Below are 23,200 nucleotides of genomic sequence, written 5' to 3' on the forward strand. Positions count from 1 at the left end.
AAAAGCCAGACTACAGTTTGCAACTGCACATAGGGACAAAGATCGTATTTTTTGGAGAAATGTCCTCTGGTCTGATGAAAGAAAAATTTAACTTTTTGACCATAATGACCATCGTTATGTTTGGTAGGAAATAGGGGGAGGCTTGCAAGTTGAAGAACACCATCCCTACCGTGAAGCACCGGGGTGGCAGCATTATGTTGTGGGGGTGCTTTGCTGCAAGAGGAACTGGTGCACTTCACAAAATAGATGGCATCATGAGGGAGGAAAATTATGTGGCTATATTGAAGCAACATCTCAAGACATCAGTCAGGAAGTTAAAGCTTGGTCGCAAATGGGTCTTCCAAATGGACATTGACCCCAAGCATACTTCTAAAGTTGTGGCAAAATGGCTTAAGAACAACAAAGTCAAGGTATTGGAGTGGCCATCACAAAGCCCTGAAATCAATCATATAGAACATTTGTAGGCAGAACTGAAAAAGTGTGTGCGAGCAAGGAGGCCTACCTGACTCAGTTACACCAGCTCTGTCAGGAGGGGTGGGCCAAAAGTCACCCAACCTATTGTGGGAAGCTTGTGGAAGGCTACCCAAAACGTTTGACCCAAGTTAAATAATTTAGAGGCATTGCTACCAAATACTAATTGAGTGTATGTAAACTTCTGACCCACTTGGAATGTGATGAAAGACATAAAAGCTAAAATAAATAATTCTCTCAACTATTATTCTGACATTTGAAATTCTTAAAATAAAGTGGTGATCCTAACTGACCTAAGACAGGGAATTTTTACTTGGATTAAATGTCAGGAATTGTGAAAAACTGAGATGAAATGTATTTGGCTGATGTGTATGTAAACTTACGACTTCAACAGTATGAAGATAAATAAATATAAATACAGAAAAAAAAAGTAAACAGAAGTCATTTGAACCCAGTCTGGCACAAAGAGAAGATTCATATGGGAGACCAGCCTACAGTATAGACAATCTATATACACACATGCCATTTACCACATAGAAGCTAAATATTTGTACATGACACACCCTGACCTTAGAGATCCTTATTATTCTCTATGTTTGGTTAGGTCAGGGTGTGACTCGGGTGGGGAAAGTCTATGTTTTCTATTTCTTTGTTTGTGGCCGAGTGTGGTTCCCAATCAGAGACAGCTGTCTATCATTGTCTCTGATTGGGGATCATATATAAGTTGTAATTTTCCTTTTGGGTTTTGTGGGATCTTGTTTTCTGTTTAGTATCTGAGCCTGACAGAACTGTGCGCTTTCGTTTTTTGTCTTTGTTATTTTTTTTTTGGTGTCATCAATAAAAATACGATGTACGCCTACCACGCTGCGCTTTGGTCTCCTACAAACGAGAGCCGTTACAGAAGATCCCCCCAAAAACAGACCAAGCAGCGTGGCCAGGAGGACTAGACGTGGGAGGACATCTTAGACGGTAAAGGATCCTGGACGTGGGAGGGGATCCAGGCCGGAATGGATCTCCTTCCATGGTAGCAGACTGAGGCAGCGAGGGAGGAACAACGTCGACACTGGGGTTTGTGACCTCAAAGCAAGCACGAGAGGCAGCCCCCAAATTTTGGGGGGGAGGGGCACACGGGGAGATTGGCGGAGTCAGGGTTTAGACCTGAGCCAACTCCCCGTGCTTACCGTGGGGAGCATGTGACCAGGAAGGCGCCGTGTTATGCAGAGATGCGCACTGTGTCTCCAGTGCGCATTCACAGCCCAGTGCGCTCTGTGCCAGCTCTACGCTCTGTGCCAGCTCTACGCTCTGTGCCAGCTCTACGCGTTGTGCCAGCTCACATTTGCTGTGCTAGAGTGGGCATTCAGCCAGGACGGATTGTGCCGGCTCAGCGCTCCTGGTCTCTGGTGCGTCTCCTCGGTCCAGGATATCCTGCGCCAGCTCTACGCACGGTATCACCAGTTCACCAGCACAACCCAGTGCGGCCTGTTCCAGCTCTACGCACGGTATCACCAGTTCACCAGCACAACCCAGTGCGGCCTGTTCCAGCTCTACGCACGGTATCACCAGTTCACCAGCACAACCCAGTGCGGCCTGTTCCAGCTCTACGCACGGTATCACCAGTTCACCAGCACAACCCAGTGCGGCCTGTTCCAGCTCTACGCACGGTATCACCAGTTCACCAGCACAACCCAGTGCGGCCTGTTCCAGCTCTACGCACGGTATCACCAGTTCACCAGCACAACCCAGTGCGGCCTGTTCCAGCTCTACGCACGGTATCACCAGTTCACCAGCACAACCCAGTGCGGCCTGTTCCAGCTCTACGCACGGTATCACCAGTTCACCAGCACAACCCAGTGCGGCCTGTTCCAGCTCTACGCACGGTATCACCAGTTCACCAGCACAACCCAGTGCGGCCTGTTCCAGCTCCCGCACTTGCCGTGCTACAGGGTGTATTCAGCCAGGACGCGTTGTGCCAGCTCTATGCTCTGTGCCAGCTCTACGCTCCAGACCTCCAGTGCGCCAGCTCTACGCTCCAGACCTCCAGTGCGCCAGCTCTACGCTCCAGACCTTCAGTGCGCCTCCACGGCCCCGTATATCCTGCGCCTGCTCTACGCACTGTGGTGTCATATATCTGCTTTACCACATGAGGAGAGAGTTACAAACTTCACACACTAGTCAGAGTTATACTTAAACTACATCTTTTAATAATAAGCTTTGCAATAGCCTTTTTGACTTTCAATGATGCGCTATCTCTAATGAACCATTGAAAGTACCGACAGAAATGTACAAAGATCTTTTATAGCCAAGATACACCCCTCCCAACTTACACTGACGAACCACAGATCTTAGGAACAGTTCACAAAGGTTAAGATTGGTATGAAAGATATCTATAAAACATAGTAGACAGTTAATGCTGTGTCAACAGTTTTCATTGTAAAGATCAGTGTCTGGCCCTCCTACTCCAAACTAGAACCGGTCTCACCCTGGTACGGTATAGCACAAAAACATTACCTCATGTTATCTGGATTGCTCTTTAGGCTTTATTAGCCAAAGGCATTGTAAATCTCCTCTGTCAGTGCTATCTCATAGAGGCCCATCCTCAGTGGAACACACACACAATACTCTATTCTGTCTACTAAAACCACCATTATAATGCAATACAAGCATTATTACATAATCTTGCAATTTTCCACGACAGCACTATACCTTCAGTGCGCCTTCATAGCCCAGTGCGTCCTGTGCCAGCTCTCCACACTCACTGAGCTAAAGTGGGTATCCAGCCAGGACGCGTTGTGGCAGCTCCCCGCACCAGGCTTCTAGTACATCTCCTCAGTCCGGTGAGACCTGTTCCGGCTCCACGTACGAAGCCTCCAGTGATGATCCATGGCCCGAAGCCTCCAGTGATGATCCATGGCCCGAAGCCTCCAGTGATAATCCATGGCACGAAGCCTCCAGTGATGATCCATGGCATGAAGCCTCCAATGATGATCCATGGCACGAAGCCTCCAGTGATGATCCATGGCATGAAGCCTCCAGTGATGATCCATGGCCCGAAGCCTCCAATGATGATCCATGGCACGAAGCCTCCAGTGATGATCCATGGCACGAAGCCTCCAGTGATGATCCATGGCATGAAGCCTCCAGTGATGATCCATGGCCCGAAGCCTAGAGTGATGATCCATGGCACGAAGCCTGCAGTGAGGATCCAGGGAAAGGAGCCTCTAGCGACAGTCCCCAGTCCGGAACCTCCAGCGACGGTCCACAGGCCGGAGGCCCCGGCGACGATCCCTGCACCAGAGGCGCCACCGTAGTGGGGGGAGCCTCAAGCGGAGCGGGGCCTGCGTCCAGCCCTGGAGCCTCCACCGAGTGTAGATGCCCACCCGGACCCTCCCCTATAGGTTCAGGTTTGCGGCCGGAGTCCGCACCTTTGGGGGGGGTACTGTCATGCCCTGACCTTAGAGATCCTTATTATTCTCTATGTTTGGTTAGGTCAGGGTGTGACTCGGGTGGGAAAGTCTATGTTTTCTATTTCTTTGTTTTTGGCCGAGTGTGGTTCCCAATCAGAGGAAGCTGTCTATAGTTGTCTCTGATTGGGGATCATATATAAGTTGTCATTTTCCTTTTGGGTTTTGTGGGATCTTGTTTTCTGTTTTAGTATCTGAGCCTGACAGAACTGTGCGCTTTCGTTTTTTGTCTTTGTTATTTTGTTTGGTGTCATCAATAAAAATACGATGTACGCCTACCACGCTGCGCTTTGGTCTCCTACAAACGAGAGCCGTTACAGTACAATTTAATTATAGGTAGCCCTTTTTTCTTTTATTCCAGGCTTTATCTAAATATTCTGCAAACGGAAATACACAATGGACAAAAAACTATTTCACTTTCTCCTCATCACTCAGCCACATAATTCCAGGGAATATCTGATGAGCAAGCATATATCGTGGTAGAAAGGGCAATAGAGGATAAAATGAGTTTCATTCTTTTTTCTTCGAGGTCACAATAGTTACATTTTCTTTTCCATTTCACCACAATACCGACCTGTTTCAATACGCAGAGGCAATATCCCTGATCTTACCTGTGCACATAGCGATCTCTTGCTTTTAGGTAGGTTATACATAATATATCTCTCACACACAAATTCACCCTTAATCAAACAAAAGGTTCTCAATTTGGGTTTATGATTCATCTTGTATTGTTAGTTAGTAGTGTTGGTTACTACTGTTAGTTAGTAGCGTTGTTTAGTAGTGTTAGTTACTAGTAGTAGTGTTGATTAGTAATGTTAGTAGTGTTGGTTAGTAGTGTTGGTAGTGTTGGTTATTAGTGTTAGTAGTGTTGGTTACTAGTGTTAGTAGTGTTGGTTAGTAGTGTTGGTAGTGTTGGTTATTAGTGTTAGTAGTGTTGGTTACTAGTGTTAGTAGTGTTGGTTAGTAGTGTTGGTAGTGTTGGTTATTAGTGTTAGTAGTGTTGGTTACTAGTGTTAGTAGTGTTGGTTAGTAGTGTTGGTTAGAAGTGTTGGTTACTAGTGTTGGTTAGTAGTGTTGGTTAGTAGTGTTAGTTACTAGTGGTAGTGTTGGTTTGTAGTGTTGGTTAGTAGTGTTGGTTAGAAGTGTTGGTTACTAGTGTTTGTAGTGTTGGTTAGAAGTGTTGGTTACTAGTGTTTGTAGTGTTGGTTAGTAGTGTTAGTAGTGTTGGTTAGTAGTGTTAGTTACTAGTGGTAGTGTTGGTTAGTAGTGTTGGTTAGAAGTGTTGGTTACTAGTGTTAGTAGTGTTGGTTAGTAGTGTTAGTAGTGTTGGCTACTAGTGTTGGCTAGTAGTGTTAGTAGTGTTGGCTAGTAGTGTTGGCTAGTAGTGTTAGTAATGTTAGTTATTAGTGTTGGTTAGTAGTGTTATTTACTAGTGTAAGTAGTATTGGTTACTAGTGTTGGTTAGTAGTGTTAGTTATGGAGAGGAGACCTGCAGTGTACCAGTATAAACATGTATCAGTATCAACCATCCATAGACATGTACCAGTATAAACATGTACCAGTATAAACTATCCATAAACATGTACCAGTATGAACACGTACCAGTATAAACATGTAGCGGTATAAACCATCCATAGACATGTACCAGTATGAACACGTACCAGTATAAACATGTACCAATATAAACCATCCATAGACATGTACCAGTATAAACATGTACCAGTATAAACCATCCATAGACATGTACCAGTATAAACCATCCATAGACATGTACCAGTATAAACCATCCATAGACATGTACCAGTATAAACCATCCATAGACATGTACCAGTATAAACATGTACCAGTATAGACCATCCATAGACATGTACCAGTATAAACATGTGCCAGTATAAACCATCCATAGACATGTACCAGTATAAACATATATCACTATAAACTATCCATAAACATGTACCAGTATAAACTATCCATAGACGTGTACCAGTATAAACCATCCAAATACATGTACCAGTATAAACATGTACCGGTATAAACTATCCATATACATGTACCGGTATAAACATGTACCAGTGTAAACAACCCATAGACATGTACCAGTATAGACCATCCATAGACATGTACCAATATAAACCATCCATAGACATGTACAAGTATAAACCACCCATAGACATGTACCAGTATAAACCATCCATAGACATGTACAAGTATAAACCACCCATAGACATGTACCAGTATAAACCATCCATAGATATGTACCAGTATAAACCATCCATAGACAGGTACCAGTATAAACCATCCATAGACAGGTACCAGTATAAACCATCCATAGACAGGTACCAGTATAAACCATCCATAGACATGTACCAGTATAAACCATCCATAGACATGTACCAGTATAAACCATCCATAGACACCTATTCCTCTTAGTGCCGTTACAGGCACACACAGTCCTCATCAGTTACTGTCGAGAGGAGAGAGAGTGCTGGCATCCATCTTGTTTACGTCTGCAATGGCTGGCGGTCATATTGATCTCTCTTTTTCTCTCTCTCTGTCAGTGGGATGTTCTTTGATGGGAATCACACCTACATGATCGAGCCTGGAGGAAAGGACCGCGTCAGCGTGAGTACCTCGGCTAAGCCTGGCCTTGGCCATCCATTCATACATGCGCATGCACGCATGTACGCACTCACACACACTGTGTAATGGTAGTCGTCTCGACTGAATGGGACTAGAAGCTCTTGCAGACCGGACCGTGAATGCAGATCACAAAGCAGACTACCCTTACGTTACACATCCCATAATTAACATTGACTTCAGAGTAGAGAGATTATCCACTAGGACAGAGCAGAGTTGACCGGCCAGTTAGTTAATGAGGAATAGAGAGTGATATAATTAAGCAATAAGGCACAAGTGGGTGTGGTATATGGCCAATATACCACGGCTAAGGAATGTTCTTAGGCACGACGCATCGCGGAGTACAGCCTGGATACAGCCCTTAGCCGTGGTATATTGACCATATACCACAAACCCCCGAGGTGCCTTATTGCTATTATAAACTGGTTATCAATGTAATTACATCAGTAAAAATACATGTTTTGTCATACCCGTGGTATACGGTCTGATATACCACGGCTGTCAGCCAATCAGCATTCAGGACTCTAACCACCCAGTTTATAATACAGTATATGTTTGTATTTATGAGGGAGAGCTGATGGTTTAAAGCAACATCTGTCGCCCTGAGAGAAAAGACCAAGCTCTGATTCTGATGTGTTGATGTGAGAGACACTTTATCTTCTGCGTATGTGTTTAGGGTGGAGGTCATCAGGAAGGGATGAAAGGTATGTTCGTTTGTGTGCAGTGTTTCCCCTAGGATTCTTTTCAGAAGTGGCGGCAAGGGTAGGAGGGATGAATTACTACAAGCGTTAGCGCAATGACATGCTAGCTGTTCCCATAGACATCCAGTCATTGAGCCAACAACTATCAATTTAAAAATGCATTTTGGCAGAAATATATAAATAAATAATGTGTGTGCGTGCGTGCGTGTCTGTATGTGTGTGCGTGTGTTCGTGCATGTCTATGTGTGTGTGTGTGTCTGTATTTGTGTGTGTCTGTGTGTATGTATGAGTGTGTGTGTGTGCGTGTGTGTCTGTATTTGTGTGTGCGTGAGCGAGCACAAGTGCCCGTGCGGGTTTGTGTGTGTATGTATTTCAGGCATATAGAGCCGCCTTCTTAAAATGCATATCCATCTGACAGGTTTACCACCTTATGGTGGAGAGGAGAGGGGAGAGAGAGAGAGGAGAGAGGAGAGGGGAGAGAGAGAGAGGAGAGGAGAGAGGGGAGAGAGAGAGAGGAGAGGGGAGAGAGAGAGAGAGGAGAGAGAGAGAGAGAGGGGAGAGCGTAAAATGAGAAGAAGGACGTGAAATGAGTCAGGGAGGAGGGAAGAATAGAGAAAAAGGGAGAGAGGAATGGATAGAGACAGTGGGAGTGAGGGAGAGAGGATTGGACAGAGACAGTGGGAGTGGGAGAGAGGATTGGACAGAGACAGTGGGAGTGGGAGAGAGGATTGGACAGAGACAGTGGGAGTGGGAGTGAGGGAGAGAGGATTGGACAGAGACAGTGGGAGTGGGAGAGAGGATTGGACAGAGACAGTGGGAGTGAGGGAGAGGAATAGACAGAGACAGTGGGAGTGAGGGAGAGAGGAATAGACAGAGACAGTGGGAGTGGGAGAGAGGATTGGACAGACAGAGACAGTGGGAGTGAGGGAGAGAGGAATGGACATGAGACAGTGGGAGTGAGGGAGAGAGGATTGGACAGAGACAGTGGGAGTGGGAGAGAGGATTGGACAGAGACAGTGGGAGTGAGGGAGAGGAATAGACAGAGACAGTGGGAGTGAGGGAGAGAGGAATAGACAGAGACAGTGGGAGTGGGAGAGAGGAATGGACAGAGACAGTGGGAGTGAGGGAGAGGAATAGACAGAGACAGTGGGAGTGAGGGAGAGAGGAATAGACAGAGACAGTGGGAGTGGGAGTGGAAGAGAGGATTGGACAGAGACAGTGGGAGTGGGAGAGAGGAATAGACAGAGACAGTGGGAGTGGGAGAGAGGAATGGACAGAGACAGTGGGAGTGGAAGAGAGGATTGGACAGAGACAGTGGGAGTGGGAGAGAGGATTGGACAGAGACAGTGGGAGTGGGAGTGGGAGAGAGGATTGGACAGAGACAGTGGGAGTGAGGGAGAGAGGATTGGACAGAGACAGTGGGAGTGGGAGAGAGGATTGGACAGAGACAGTGGGAGTGGGAGAGAGGATTGGACAGAGACAGTGTGAGTGAGGGAGAGAGGATTGGACAGAGACAGTGGGAGTGGGAGAGAGGATTGGACAGAGACAGTGGGAGTGAGGGAGAGGAATAGACAGAGACAGTGGGAGTGAGGGAGAGAGGAATAGACAGAGACAGTGGGAGTGGGAGAGAGGATTGGACAGAGACAGTGGGAGTGAGGGAGAGAGGAATGGACATGAGACAGTGGGAGTGAGGGAGAGAGGATTGGACAGAGACAGTGGGAGTGGGAGAGAGGATTGGACAGAGACAGTGGGAGTGAGGGAGAGGAATAGACAGAGACAGTGGGAGTGAGGGAGAGAGGAATAGACAGAGACAGTGGGAGTGGGAGAGAGGAATGGACAGAGACAGTGGGAGTGAGGGAGAGGAATAGACAGAGACAGTGGGAGTGAGGGAGAGAGGAATAGACAGAGACAGTGGGAGTGGGAGTGGAAGAGAGGATTGGACAGAGACAGTGGGAGTGGGAGAGAGGAATAGACAGAGACAGTGGGAGTGGGAGAGAGGAATGGACAGAGACAGTGGGAGTGGAAGAGAGGATTGGACAGAGACAGTGGGAGTGGGAGAGAGGATTGGACAGAGACAGTGGGAGTGGGAGTGGAAGAGAGGATTGGACAGAGACAGTGGGAGTGGGAGAGAGAATTGGACAGAGACAGTGGGAGTGGGAGTGGGAGAGAGGATTGGACAGAGACAGTGGGAGTGAGGGAGAGAGGAATGGACAGAGACAGTGGGAGTGGGAGAGAGGAATAGACAGAGACAGTGGGAGTGGGAGAGAGGAATGGACAGAGACAGTGGGAGTGAGGGAGAGAGGAATAGACAGAGACAGTGGGAGTGAGGGAGAATGAGGGGGTGAGAGAGAAACAGAAATGAACAACACTGGGACCCTGTGGCTTTGTGGCATCTGTTTTAGCAGCCTCCTTCATCATTCCCTCCCTATCTCCCTTTCCTCCTCCCCTCCTTCTCTCCCTCTGTCATTCCTCTGTAGTCTTCCTGGAGGGATGGAATTATTGAAGCAAGGAGTGAGTGGGAAAATTGCACTCCAAGATCTCTTAACTCAGAAAATCTCTGAAGCGCTCTGCTAGACACACACACGCAGTGTGGCATCTATAAATTGTTCGCTAGTTAGCCGTTAGCATCCTGGCTCCAGGAAAAGGCCATGCTGTGCTACTGTCAAGCCCAGTGTCGGCTGTTAGGTTCTGGGCTTAAAGCCACTGATACGCCTGCCTTCTTGGGGCTGTACTTGCATCCTCTCTGCAGTGTTCTGTTTGTACACCCCATTGGTTTTAAAGTTTATTTTTAGCGTTTTCCTTCACCCTGCTTCAGTGTGTGTGTGTGTGTGTGTGTGTGTGTGTGTGTGCGTGTGTGTGTGTGTGTGTGTGTGTGTGTGTGTGTGTGTGTGTGTGTGTGTGTGTGTGTGTGTGGCGGCATAACTCCTGTCTGCCATATGGCTAATCCATCTGCCCTCCTTCGACCTGGACAGAACCAGAACCACCAAGCCAGGCAGCAGGAAGGCAGCCGAGAGGAACCAGAACCAGGGATCCAGGTAGTAGGAAGGCAGCCAAGAGGAACCAGAACCAGTCAGTAGGAAGGCAGCCAAGAGGAACCAGAACCAGAGAGCCAGGCAGTAGGAGGGCAGCCAAGAGGAACCAGAACCAGGGATCCAGGCAGTAGGAAGGCAGCCAAGAGGAACCAGAATCAGGGAGCCAGGCAGCAGGAAGGCAGCCAAGAGGAACCAGAACCAGGGATCCAGGCAGTAGGAAGGCAGCCAAGAGTAACCAGAACCAGGGAGCCAAGAGTAACCAGAACCAGGGAGCTAGGCAATAGGAAGGCAGCCAAGAGGAACCAGAACCAAGGAGCCAGGCAGCAGGAAGGCAGCCAAGAGGAGCCAAAACCAGGGAGCCAAGAGTAACCAGAAGCAGGGAGCTAGCCAGTAGGAAGGCAGCCAAGAGGAGCCAAAACCAGGGAGCCAGGCAGCAGGAAGGCAGCCAAGAGGAGCCAGAACCAGGGAGCCAGGCAGCAGGAAGGGAGCCAAGAGGGACCAGAACTAGGGAGTCAGGCAGCAGAAAGGGAGCCAAGAGGGACCAGAACCAGGGAGCCAGGCAGCAGGAAGGGAGCCAAGAGAGACCAGAACTAGGGAGTCAGGCAGCAGAAAGGGAGCCAAGAGGGACCAGAACCAGGGAGCCAAGATGAACCAGAGAGCCAGGCAGCAGGAAGGGAGCAAAGACGAACCAGAACCAGGGAGCCAGGCAGCAGAAAGGGAGCCAAGAGGGACCAGAACCAGGGAGCCAAGATGAACCAGAACCAGGGAGCAGGAAGGGAGCCAAGAGGAACCATAACCAGGGAGCCAGGCAGCAGGAAGGGAGCCAAGAGGAACCAGGGAGCCAGGCAGCAGGAAGGGAGCCAAGAAGCTGACTAACATGGCTCTATGTGGGCAGGATGTTGGGACTGGGATTGGTTCTCTGCAAGATGCTGCTGCTTTAGCAAAATCTGTGTGTGCGTGTTTGCGTGTGTGTGTGTTTGTTTGTGTGTGTGTGTGTGTAGGAGGGAGTTTATGCTGAGTTGTCTTTGTACAGAACACCATATGTCTGGCTCTCACGGTTGTGCCACCCCCTGCCCTGCCCCCACCTGCACTGCCTGTCTCAATAAAAGATGGATGTTATTATAGGGAATGTGAATTAAAGCTTCATGTTTGGGCATTCCTCTCCTTTGCATAAAAATATGATTAACAGAATGTATAGAGCACAGAGCACATAGAAAGGTTGTGGTGATCAGCATCACAGAATGTAACATTCCAAAAACAGCCCTTCCTGGATGGTGGATTGGCTAGTTTACAAAGAACCAGTCGTCTCAATGGGGATGCTCAGTGGATTCCCTCTCTGTACCCAGGACTTCCCAGACTACCCAGTCCCTCAGGCTGTGCTGGGGATAGGGCTGATTGGGGAGGTGTGGGGGATGGGGCTTGATGGAGACATGGTGGTGAGGGGGGGAGGGGGGGTGAAGCTGATAGCCTATGAATGTGCAGGCTTGGAGGGGAGGGTAGTGGTGGTGGGGGGGGTTCAGGACTAGGGGGATCCTTTGTGGCCTTTAGCCAAGCCCCTTCATGCACTCTAATGCAACACACACACAAACACAGGACGAATCCTTGGAACTCCTAAGCCTGAATGAAAGGGTGCTGCCCCCCCACTCTATATTAATTCATCCGAGATACGGTCTCCCCCAGCAACCTAGGCCACGCCCTGTTCTTTTGTCCAAGGACATCTGAGCCCATCTGTGTGAGACCCTAATCCTACTCACGACACACACCCCGTGGACTGCATGTGTGTGTATGTGTGTGTGTGTTTGTAGGCAGTTGTCCCCCCAAACTGCTATCCTACCTTACCAAAAAAGGATTCATCAGGAAACAAAGACAATTGGACAAGAGAATCTCATTTGAGATGACTGTTTCTTAACAAAGTCCAAACATTAACCAGCATATTCATGTGTACAAAACATTATTCTACATAGCTCACATATTCTGAAATGAAACCGCATATTAATATATACACATGTATCATGAAACAGAATAATAAAGAACAGACATGATACAGATTAATCTGTCAGTTCTGTTCTGTATAGAAATCGACCATCACATTGACATGAACTGCAGCATTTAGGTTTGCGATCCTCCACTAATCACATTGGCAACATGGAAGAGTGAGATTAAACAGAGTACTGGTTGGTGTGAAGATTGTCTGTGGTGGGATGATGAGAGATGGTGTCTGTCCTTGGGGAGGTTTGTGACACACATCAAAGACTGTAACACAATGGAGAGAGCTCACTCATCAAAGACTGTATATGATGATAGAGTTAGCTCACTGCCTGGTTGTTTCTGCCTGCACTGATGTGGAGGAAGCTGTTCTCTATGGACAAAGGCTGAGTTGGTTTAGGCCTCCCTGCGTGTGAGTGCTCCCAAGAGGTCTGGACCTTTATGGCAGACCTTCAGAGCATGGTTGCTGTTTCAAGCCCATTTAAATAGTACTGGTGTAGTTTGTTCATACTGTTATTACACCGTGTTCTATTCAGGCCCAGTCCCTAAAGGAAACACCATGTTATCAGTGGCAGGAACTAACTCCCTCAGGTTGGAAGAAACCTACTCTCAACTCGTCAATGTCTTTGTTACCAGAATGTGAACTATAGTCTTGTCTCTGCTCTTCATGCTGCTTCAGTCCTTACCAGAACTATATGTCTGTCTTGGTTCAGAAGAGTGTAGCCAGGGTTACCAGAACAATATGTCTGTCTTGGTTCAGAGTGTAGCCAGGGTTACCAGAACAATATGTCTGTCTTGGTTCAGAGTGTAGCCAGGGTTACCAGAACAATATGTCTGTCTTGGTTCAGAGTGTAGCCAGGGTTACCAGAACAATATGTCTGTCTTGGTTCAGAAGAGTGTAGCCAGGGTTATCAGAATCAAATCAAATCAAATGTATTTATATAGCCCTTCGTACATCAGCTGATATCTCAAAGTGCTGTACAGAAACATAGCCTAAAACCCCAAACAGCAAGCAAAGCAGGTGTAAAAGCACGGTGGCTAGGAAAAACTCCCTAGAAAGGCCAAAACCTAGGAAGAAACCTAGAGAGGAACCAGGCTATGTGGGGTGGCCAGTCCTCTTCTGGCTGTGCCGGGTAGAGATTATAACAGAACATGGCCAAGATTTTCAAATGTTCATAAATGACCAGCATGGTCGAATAATAATAAGGCAGAACAGTTGAAACTGGAGCAGCAGCACAGTCAGGTGGACTGGGGACAGCAAGGAGTCATCATGTCAGGTAGTCCTGGGGCACGGTCCTAGGGCTCAGGTCCTCAGAGAGAGAGAAAGAAAGAGAGAATTAGAGAGAGCATATGTGGGGTGGCCAGTCCTCTTCTGGCTGTGCCGGGTGGAGATTATAACAGAACATGGCCAAGATGTTCAAATGTTCATAAATGACCAGCATGGTCGAATAATAGTAAGGCAGAACAGTTGAAACTGGAGCAGCAGCATGGCCAGGTGGACTGGGGACAGCAAGGAGTCATCATGTCAGGTAGTCCTGGGACATGGTCCTAGGGCTCAGGTCAGTTGAAACTGGAGCAGCAGCATGGCCAGGTGGACTAGGGACAGCAAGGAGTCATCATGTCAGGTAGTCCTGGGGCATGGTCCTAGGGCTCAGGTCCTCTGAGAGAGAGAAAGAAAGAGAGAAAGAGAGAAGGAGAGAATTAGAGAACGCACACTTAGATTCATACAGGACACCGAATAGGACAGGAGAAGTACTCCAGATATAACAAACTGACCCTAGCCCCCCGACACATAAACTACTGCAGCATGCATACTGGAGGCTGAGACAGGAGGGGTCAGGAGACACTGTGGCCCCATCCGAGGACACCCCCGGACAGGGCCAAACAGGAAGGATATAACCCCACCCACTTTGCCAAAGCACAGCCCCCACACCACTAGAGGGATATCTTCAACCACCAACTTACCATCCTGAGACAAGGCTGAGTATAGCCCACAAAGATCTCCGCCACGGCACAACCCAAGGGGGCGCCAACCCAGACAGGATGACCACAACAGTGAATCAACCCACTCAGGAGACGCACCCCCTCCAGGGACGGCATGAGAGAGCCCCAGTAAGCCAGTGACTCAGCCCCTGTAATATGGTTAGAGGCAGAGAATCCCAGTGGAAAGAGGGGAACCGGCCAGGCAGAGACAGCAAGGGCGGTTCGTTGCTCCAGAGCCTTTCCGTTCACCTTCCCACTCCTGGGCCAGACTACACTCAATCATATGACCCACTGAAGAGATGAGTCTTTAGTAAAGACTTAAAGGTTGAGACCGAGTTTGCGTCTCTGACATGGGTAGGCAGACAGTTCCATAAAAATGGAGCTCTATAGGAGAAAGCCCTGCCTCCAGCTGTTTGCTTAGAAATTCTAGGGACAATTAGGAGGCCTGCGTCTTGTGACCGTAGCGTACGTGTAGGTATGTACGGCAGGACCAAATCAGAGAGATAGGTAGGAGCAAGCCCATGTAATGCTTTGTAGGTTAGCAGTAAAACCTTGAAATCAGCCCTTGCTTTGACAGGAAGCCAGTGTAGAGAGGCTAGCACTGGAGTAATATGATCAAATTGTTTGGTTCTAGTCAGGATTCTAGCAGCCGTATTTAGCACTAACTGAAGTTTATTTAGTGCTTTATCCGGGTAGCCGGAAAGTAGAGCATTGCAGTAGTCTAACCTAGAAGTGACAAAAGCATGGATTAAATTTTCTGCATCATTTTTGGACAGAAAGTTTCTGATTTTTGCAATGTTACGTAGATGGAAAAAAGCTGTCCTTGAAATGGTCTTGATATGTTCTTCAAAAGAGAGATCAGGGTCCAGAGTAACGCCGAGGTCCTTCACAGTTTTATTTGAGACGACTGTACAACCATTAAGATTAATTGTCAGATTCAACAGAAGATCTCTTTGTTTCTTGGGACCTAGAACAAGCATCTCTGTTTTGTCCGAGTTTAATAGTAGAAAGTTTGCAGCCATCCACTTCCTTATGTCTGAAACACATGCTTCTAGCGAGGGCAATTTTGGGGCTTCACCATGTCTCATAGAAATGTACAGCTGTGTGTCATCCGCATAGCAGTGAAAGTTAACATTATGTTTTCGAATAACATCCCCAAGAGGTAAAATATATAGTGAAAACAATAGTGGTCCTAAAACGGAACCTTGAGGAACACCGACATTTACAGTTGATTTGTCAGAGGACAAACCATTCACAGAGACAAACTGATATCTTTCCGACAGATAAGATCTAAACCAGGCCAGAACATGTCCGTGTAGACCAATTTGGGTTTCCAATCTCTCCAAAAGAATGTGGTGATCGATGGTATCAAAAGCAGCACTAAGGTCTAGGAGCACGAGGACAGATGCAGAGCCTCGGTCCGATGCCATTAAAATGTAATTTACCACCTTCACAAGTACCGTCTCAGTGCTATGATGGGGTCTAAAACCAGACTGAAGCATTTCGTATACATTGTTTGTCTTCAGGAAGGCAGTGAGTTGCTGCGCAACAGCCTTCTCTAAAATCTTTGAGGAATGGAAGATTCGATATAGGCCGATAGTTTTTTATATTTTCTGGGTCAAGGTTTGGCTTTTTCAAGAGAGGCTTTATTACTGCCACTTTTAGTGAGTTTGGTACACATCCGGTGGATAGAGAGCCGTTTATTATGTTCAACATAGGAGGGCCAAGCACAGGAAGCAGCTCTTTCAGTAGTTTAGTTGGAATAGGGTCCAGTATGCAGCTTGAAGGTTTAGAGGCCATGATTATTTTCATCATTGTGTCAAGAGATATAGTACTAAAACACTTGAGCGTCTCTCTTGATCCTAGGTCCTGGCAGAGTTGTGCAGACTCAGGACAACTGAGGTTTGGAGGAATACGCAGGTTTAAAGAGGAGTCCGTAATTTGCTTTCTAATGATCATAATCTTTTCCTCGAAGAAGTTCATGAATTTATCACTGCTAAAGTGAAAGTCATCCTCTCTTGGGGAATGCTGCTTTTTAGTTAGCTTTGCGACAGTATCAAAAAGGAATTTCGGATTGTTCTTATTTTCCTCAATTAAGTTAGAAAAATAGGATGATCGAGCAGCAGTAAGGGCTCTTCGGTACTGCACGGTACCGTCTTTCCAAGCTAGTCGGAAGACTTCCAGTTTGGTGTGGCGCCATTTCCGTTCTAATTTTCTGGAAGCTTGCTTCAGAGCTCGGGTATTTTCTGTGTACCAGGGAGCTAGTTTCTTATGAGAAATGTTTTTAGTTTTTAGGGGTGCAACTGCATCTAGGGTATTGCGCAAGGTTAAATTGAGATCCTCAGTTAGGTGGTTAACTGATTTTTGTCCTATGGTGTCCTTGGGTAGACAGAGGGAATCTGGAAGGGCATCAAGGAATATTTGTGTTGTCTGTGAATTTATAGCACGACTTTTGATGTTCCTTGGTTGGGGTCTGAGCAGATTATTTGTTGCAATTGCAAACGTAATAAAATGGTGGTCCGATAGTCCAGGATTATGAGGAAAAACATTAAGATCCACAACATTTATTCCATGGGACAAAACTAGGTCCAGAGTATGACTGTGACAGTGAGTGGGTCCAGAGACATGTTGGACAAAACCCACTGAGTCGATGATGGCTCCGAAAGCCTTTTGGAGTGGGTCTGTGGACTTTTCCATGTGAATATTAAAGTCACCAAAGTTTAGAATATTATCTGCTTTGACTACAAGGTCGGATAGGAATTCAGGGAACTCAATGAGGAATGCTGTATATGGCCCAGGAGGCCTGTAAACAGTAGCTATAAAAAGTGATTGAGTAGGCTGCATAGATTTCATGACTAGAAGCTCAAAAGACGAAAACGTATTTTTTTTTTTTGTAAATTGAAATTTGCTATCGTAAATGTTAGCAACACCTCCGCCTTTGCGGGATGCACGGGGGATATGGTCACTAGTGTAGCCAGGAGGTGAGGCCTCATTTAAAACAGTAAATTCATCAGGCTTAAGCCATGTTTCAGTCAGGCCAATCACATCAAGATTATGATCAGTGATTAGTTCATTGACTATAATTGCCTTTGAAGTAAGGGATCTAACATTAAGTAGCCCTATTTTGAGATGTGAGTTATCATGATCTCTTTCAGTAATGACAGGAATGGAGGTGGTCTTTATCCTAGTGAGATTGCTAAGGCGAACACCGCCATGTTTAGTTTTGCCCAACCTAGGTCGAGGCACAGACATGGTCTCAATGGTGATAGCTGAGCTGACTACACTGACTGTGCTAGTGGCAGACTCCACTATGCTGGCAGGCTGGCTAACAGCCTGCTGCCTGGCCTGCACCCTATTTCATTGTGGAGCTAGAGGAGTTAGAGCCCTGTCTATGTTGGTAGATAAGATGAGAGCACCCCTCCAGCTAGGATGGAGTCCGTCACTCCTCAGCAGGTCAGGCTTGGTCCTGTTTGTGGGTGAGTCCCAGAAAGAGGGCCAATTATCTACAAATTCTATCTTTTGGGAGGGGCAGAAAACAGTTTTCAACCAGCGATTGAGTTGTGAGACTCTGCTGAAGAGCTCATCACTCCCCCTAACTGGGAGGGGGCCAGAGACAATTACTCGATGCCGACACATCTTTCTAGCTGATATGCACGCAGAAGCTATGTTGCGCTTGGTGATCTCTGACTGTTTCATCCTAACATCGTTGGTGCCGACGTGGATAACAATATCTCTATACTCTCTACACTCGCCAGTTTTAGCTTTAGCCAGCACAATCTTCAGATTAGCCTTAACGTCGGTAGCCCTGCCCCCTGGTAAACAGTGTATGATCGCTGGATGATTCGTTTTAAGTCTAATACTGCAGGCAATGGAGTCGCCAATGACTAGAGTTTTCAATTTGTCAGAGTTAATGGTGGGAAGCTTCGGCGTCTCAGACCCCGTAACGGGAGGAGTAGAGACCAGAGAAGACTCGGCCTCTGACTCCGACACGCTGCTTAATGGGGAAAACCGGTTGAAAGTTTCTGTCGGAACAATATGTCTGTCTTGGTTCAGAAGAGTGTAGCCAGGGTTACCAGAACAATATGTCTGTCTTGGTTCAGAGTGTAGCCAGGGTTACCAGAACAATATGTCTGTCTTGGTTCAGAGTGTAGCCAGGGTTACCAGAACAATATGTCTGTCTTGGTTCAGAAGAGTGTAGCCAGGGTTACCAGAACAATATGTCTGTCTTGGTTCAGAGTGTAGCCAGGGTTACCAGAACAATATGTCTGTCTTGGTTCAGAGTGTAGCCAGGGTTACCAGAACAATATGTCTGTCTTGGTTCAGAAGAGTGTAGCCAGGGTTACCAGAACAATATGTCTGTCTTGGTTCAGAGTGTAGCCAGGGTTACCAGAACAATATGTCTGTCTTGGTTCAGAGTGTAGCCAGGGTTACCAGAACAATATGTCTGTCTTGGTTCAGAAGAGTGTAGCCAGGGTTACCAGAACAATATGTCTGTCTTGGTTCAGAAGAGTGTAGCCAGGGTTACCAGAACAATATGTCTGTCTTGGTTCAGAGTGTAGCCAGGGTTACCAGAACAATATGTCTGTCTTGGTTCAGAGTGTAGCCAGGGTTATCAGAACAATATGTCTGTCTTGGTTCAGAGTGTAGCCAGGGTTACCAGAACAATATGGCTGTCTTAGTTCAGAGTGTAGCCAGGGTTATCAGAACAATATGTCTGTCTTGGTTCAGAGTGTAGCCAGGGTTACCAGAACAATATGTCTGTCTTGGTTCAGAGTGTAGCCAGGGTTACCAGAACAATATGTCTGTCTTAGTTCAGAGTGTAGCCAGGGTTATCAGAACAATATGTCTGTCTTGGTTCAGAGTGTAGCCAGGGTTACCAGAACAATATGTCTGTCTTGGTTCAGAAGAGTGTAGTCAGGGTTACCAGAACAATATGTCTGTCTTGGTTCAGTGTAGCCAGTGAACAGTTTTTAGTGGACCTTAGTGTCAAAACTCCTTTGGTCTCCTCAGCCTTTGGTGACAGCTAGCCTCTCAGCGGGTTGCTAACGCTCACGGTCCACTCTGTCTGTCGCGTCTGTCACTCCAAGATATGACAGCGGACTTCCTGGGGTCAGACAAGGCTCTGTGTGTGTGTTTCTCAGTCAGTCAGTCAGAGATGAGGCGAGGCAGCATGCTGTCATCACCATCTCTGAATCAAACAATAATAACAAACTGACCTGGTGAGAAAAACTGAAAATTAAAAAGTGCTGTCAGGTTTTTCTAGGCCCTATATTTCCATGTAATGTGTCACTATGTGTCGCTGACTGTGTAAATAGGATGGGCCAGCAACCAACACTGCTCCCTGGAATATGTACGAATCATAGCCTATTAGCCCGTAAAGGATTTTTTAAATAAATGCTTTAAAATGCACTTTCTTTTCCTGAAGGCCACAAAATGTCTCATTTCCATCCGTCTTTCAATTAGCAACTCATTGGGCGAGTTACATGGACCTATCCAGCCCTACTTATCAGTGCAGATCAATGCGAGGATACTATTGGTGAACAGAACTTACAGCCCATTAATCACTACTCTGACTGATCAATAAAGTGCCAAAGTGGAGCAATAACCAGCTGACACAGCACTAACCCTGAGGACCGGAAACAACCCATTACCCTGCTGCTTGTAATCCAATCTGCCTGGCAGATAAACCCAGCTCCACCTCAACCAGCCCTCTCTCTCAGGTTCACCCAGTTCAAATCACAGCACGCCAGGCCAGCCGGCTAAATGACTCCAACTAATACATTCACTCAGATTCACTGCAAACAGGTGACTAATTTTAGTGTGGCCTTTCTCTGGCCCTGTTAATCATGTTAAGTACTTAAGAGCATCAGCACCCCTGTAACTGAGGAGGATAACACAAGCACAGAAATGCCGGTGGATGAACTCACCCAACCACAGAGACCTCTAAAAGAGGAAAAGATCAAAGGGCACAGACCGAGTGTGAAGTGGCCCAAAGCTGTTGAAAAGAGAGAGTGGGAAACAATCAACAACGACCTGACAAAAATCTTGGAACAACAGGTAGGAACAGCAGAGAAAAAGCTTGAAAGGATGGGAGACATTATCTACCACTACGGAGAAGAGCGCTTTGGAGTAAACGAAAGGAGAAGTGGCAAGACACCACCCCCGCCAGCCAAATCTAGAAGGCAGCAGGAGATCGAGATACTTGTCAGAAAGAGAAGGCAGCTGAGGAAGCAGTGGAAGAAGGCCTCTGATGCAGAGAGAGAAGGTCTCATGCTACTCCAAGCAGACATTAAATGTCGGCTGGCAACCTTGCGAAGAGCGGAAAACTTAAGGAAACTTCGTAGGAAGAAGGTACACTCAAGAACACGGTTCTATAAAAACCCCTTTAAGTTTGTCAAAGATCTCTTCGCAAAGGAAAAGTGCGGAATCCTAAAAACTCCAAAGCCTGAACTGGAAGAACATCTGGAAAAGGTCCACCAGGACATGAAAAGGCATGAGCAGATAGTCATCCCACATGACATCCCACCTATTCAACCACCAGAATTCAATCTGGACACTGACCCTCCAAAATGGAGAGAAGTAGAGAACGTTGTCCGAAGAGCAAGAGCGGCCTCGGCTCCTGGGCCTAATGGAGTACCATACAAGCTCTACAAGAACGCCCCGGATGTTCTACGCTTTCTTTGGAGGCTCATGAGGATAGTGTGGCAGAAGGAAATAATACCAAAGCCATGGCGAAGGGCTGGTGGTGTGCTAATCCCGAAAGAGAAGGATGCGACAGACATCAGTCAATTCCGACCAATCTCCCTTCTCAACGTCGAAGGGAAGATCTTTTTCAGTATAATAGCACAGAGGCTGTCCACTTATCTGGAAAGGAACAAGTACATTGATACATCTGTACAGAAAGCAGGCATTCCTGGTTTCTCTGGTTGCCTGGAACATACTAGTATGATTTGGCACCAGATCCAAACAGCTAAGAAGGACAAGAGAGACCTCTATGTCATCTTCCTCGACCTGGCCAATGCCTTTGGCTCAGTTCCCCATGAACTCCTCTGGGAATCCTTCAACATTTTCCACGTACCAGAACCCATCACTACACTGGTAAAGGCCTTTCCAAGACCTGCAATTGTGTTTCACAACACCTGACTTCACAACAACATGGCAGCGCTTGGAAGTAGGCATAATGGCAGGCTGTACAATTTCTCCTCTGGCCTTCACTATGGCCATGGAAGTCATCATCAGGGCATCGAGATGGGTGGTCGGTGAGAGAACTAAGGAAGGGCTCCGTCTCCCACCTATCCGAGCATACATGGATGACATGACTACACTGACCACCACTGCAGCATGCACCAGGCGGCTACTTGCAAAACTGCAGGATAACATCAAGTGGGCCCGGATGAAAATCAAGCCAAGCAAATCTCGAAGCATCTCCATAGTCAAGGGACAGCTTAAAGATGTGAGGTTCTGCATTGGAGATGACCCGATACCAACGGTGTCTGAGCAACCCATCAAGAGCCTGGGTAGATGGTACAACGAAAGCCTCCGGGATAAAGATCAAATGCAGCAAGTAAGGCAGGACATCGCCGACGGTCTTGAGAACATCAACAAGACCCTACTGCCTGGGAGGCTCAAGCTTTGGTGCCTACAGTTTGGACTTCTCCCCCGGGTAATGTGGCCACTCACCGTCTATGAGGTCCCAATAACAACAGTGGAGAAGATGGAGCGAACCATTACCTCATACGTGAAGAAATGGCTGGGTGTCCCACAATGCCTGAGTAACATTGGCCTCTATGGCAAAGGGGTCCTTGAACTACCTCTTACAAGTCTAACGGAGGAGTACAAGTGCTCTAAAGTAAGATTTCAGATGACATTGAAGGACTCCAAAGACCAGACCATTAGCAAGGCTGCACCTCCCCTGCAAACTGGACGGAAATGGACATCATCCAAGGCTGTGCAGCAAGCAACATCAGCCCTGAGACACCAAGACATTGTGGGGAATATCCAGCATGGAAGAGGAGGCTTTGGCCTGGCAGCAAGCAAACCAACGTTCCATAAGGCAACAACATCTGAACGCAGGAAGCTGGTGGTCGAGGAGGTGCGCAGACAGGAGGAGAGCCTGGCTGCAGCACTTGAGACCAAGAGGAGTGCAACCAATTCATTACCTCCAAAAACAAGCAATCCCGTCAAAACAACAACATTCATCCGGGAGGGACAGAAAAGGCCCAAGTATCCTCCTACAAAGCCAGAAACTGGACTGTTTACGGACATATTCAATCAATCCCTATACCAGTCTGCTGTTCCCACATGCTTCAAGAGGGCCACCATTGTTCCTGTTCCCAAGAAAGCTAAGGTAACTGAGCGAAACGACTACCGCCCCGTAGCACTCACTTCCGTCATCATGAAGTGCTTTGAGAGACTAGTCAAGGACCATATCACCTCCACCCTACCTGACACCCTAGACCCACTCCAATTTGCTTACCGCCCAAATAGGTCCACAGACGATGCAATCTCAACCACACTGCACACTGCCCTAACCCATCTGGACAAGAGGAATACCTATGTGAGAATGCTGTTCATCGACTACAGCTCGGCATTCAACACCATAGTACACTCCAAGCTCGTCATCAAGCTCGAGACCCTAGGTCTCGACCCCGCCCTGTGCAACTGGGTACTGGACTTCCTGACGGGCCGCCCCCAGGTGGTGAGGGTAGGCAACAACATCTCCTCCCCGCTGATCCTCAACACGGGGGCCCCACAAGGGTGCGTTCTGAGCCCTCTCCTGTACTCCCTGTTCACCCACGACTGCGTGGCCACGCACGCCTCCAACTCAATCATCAAGTTTGCGGACGACACAACAGTGGTAGGCTTGATAACCAACAACGACGAGACGGCCTACAGGGAGGAGGTGAGGGCCCTCGGAGTGTGGTGTCAG

General features: G+C 47.4%; 1 protein-coding gene across 4 annotated transcripts in view; it reads left to right on the forward strand.

The window, feature by feature from the left end:
- Nucleotides 1-23,200, forward strand: part of LOC115121677 (disintegrin and metalloproteinase domain-containing protein 22-like) — a 179,485-nt gene that overhangs the window by 119,220 nt on the left and 37,065 nt on the right. For all 4 annotated transcript variants that reach the window (XM_065027742.1, XM_065027744.1, XM_065027745.1 and 1 more), the window contains one exon: nt 6,491-6,554. In XM_065027742.1, coding sequence (XP_064883814.1) covers nt 6,491-6,554 — 64 coding nt within the window. The remainder of the gene's footprint in view (nt 1-6,490; nt 6,555-23,200) is intronic.

Source organism: Oncorhynchus nerka, linkage group LG14, assembly GCF_034236695.1.
Source record: "Oncorhynchus nerka isolate Pitt River linkage group LG14, Oner_Uvic_2.0, whole genome shotgun sequence".
Lineage (NCBI taxonomy): Eukaryota > Metazoa > Chordata > Actinopteri > Salmoniformes > Salmonidae > Oncorhynchus > Oncorhynchus nerka.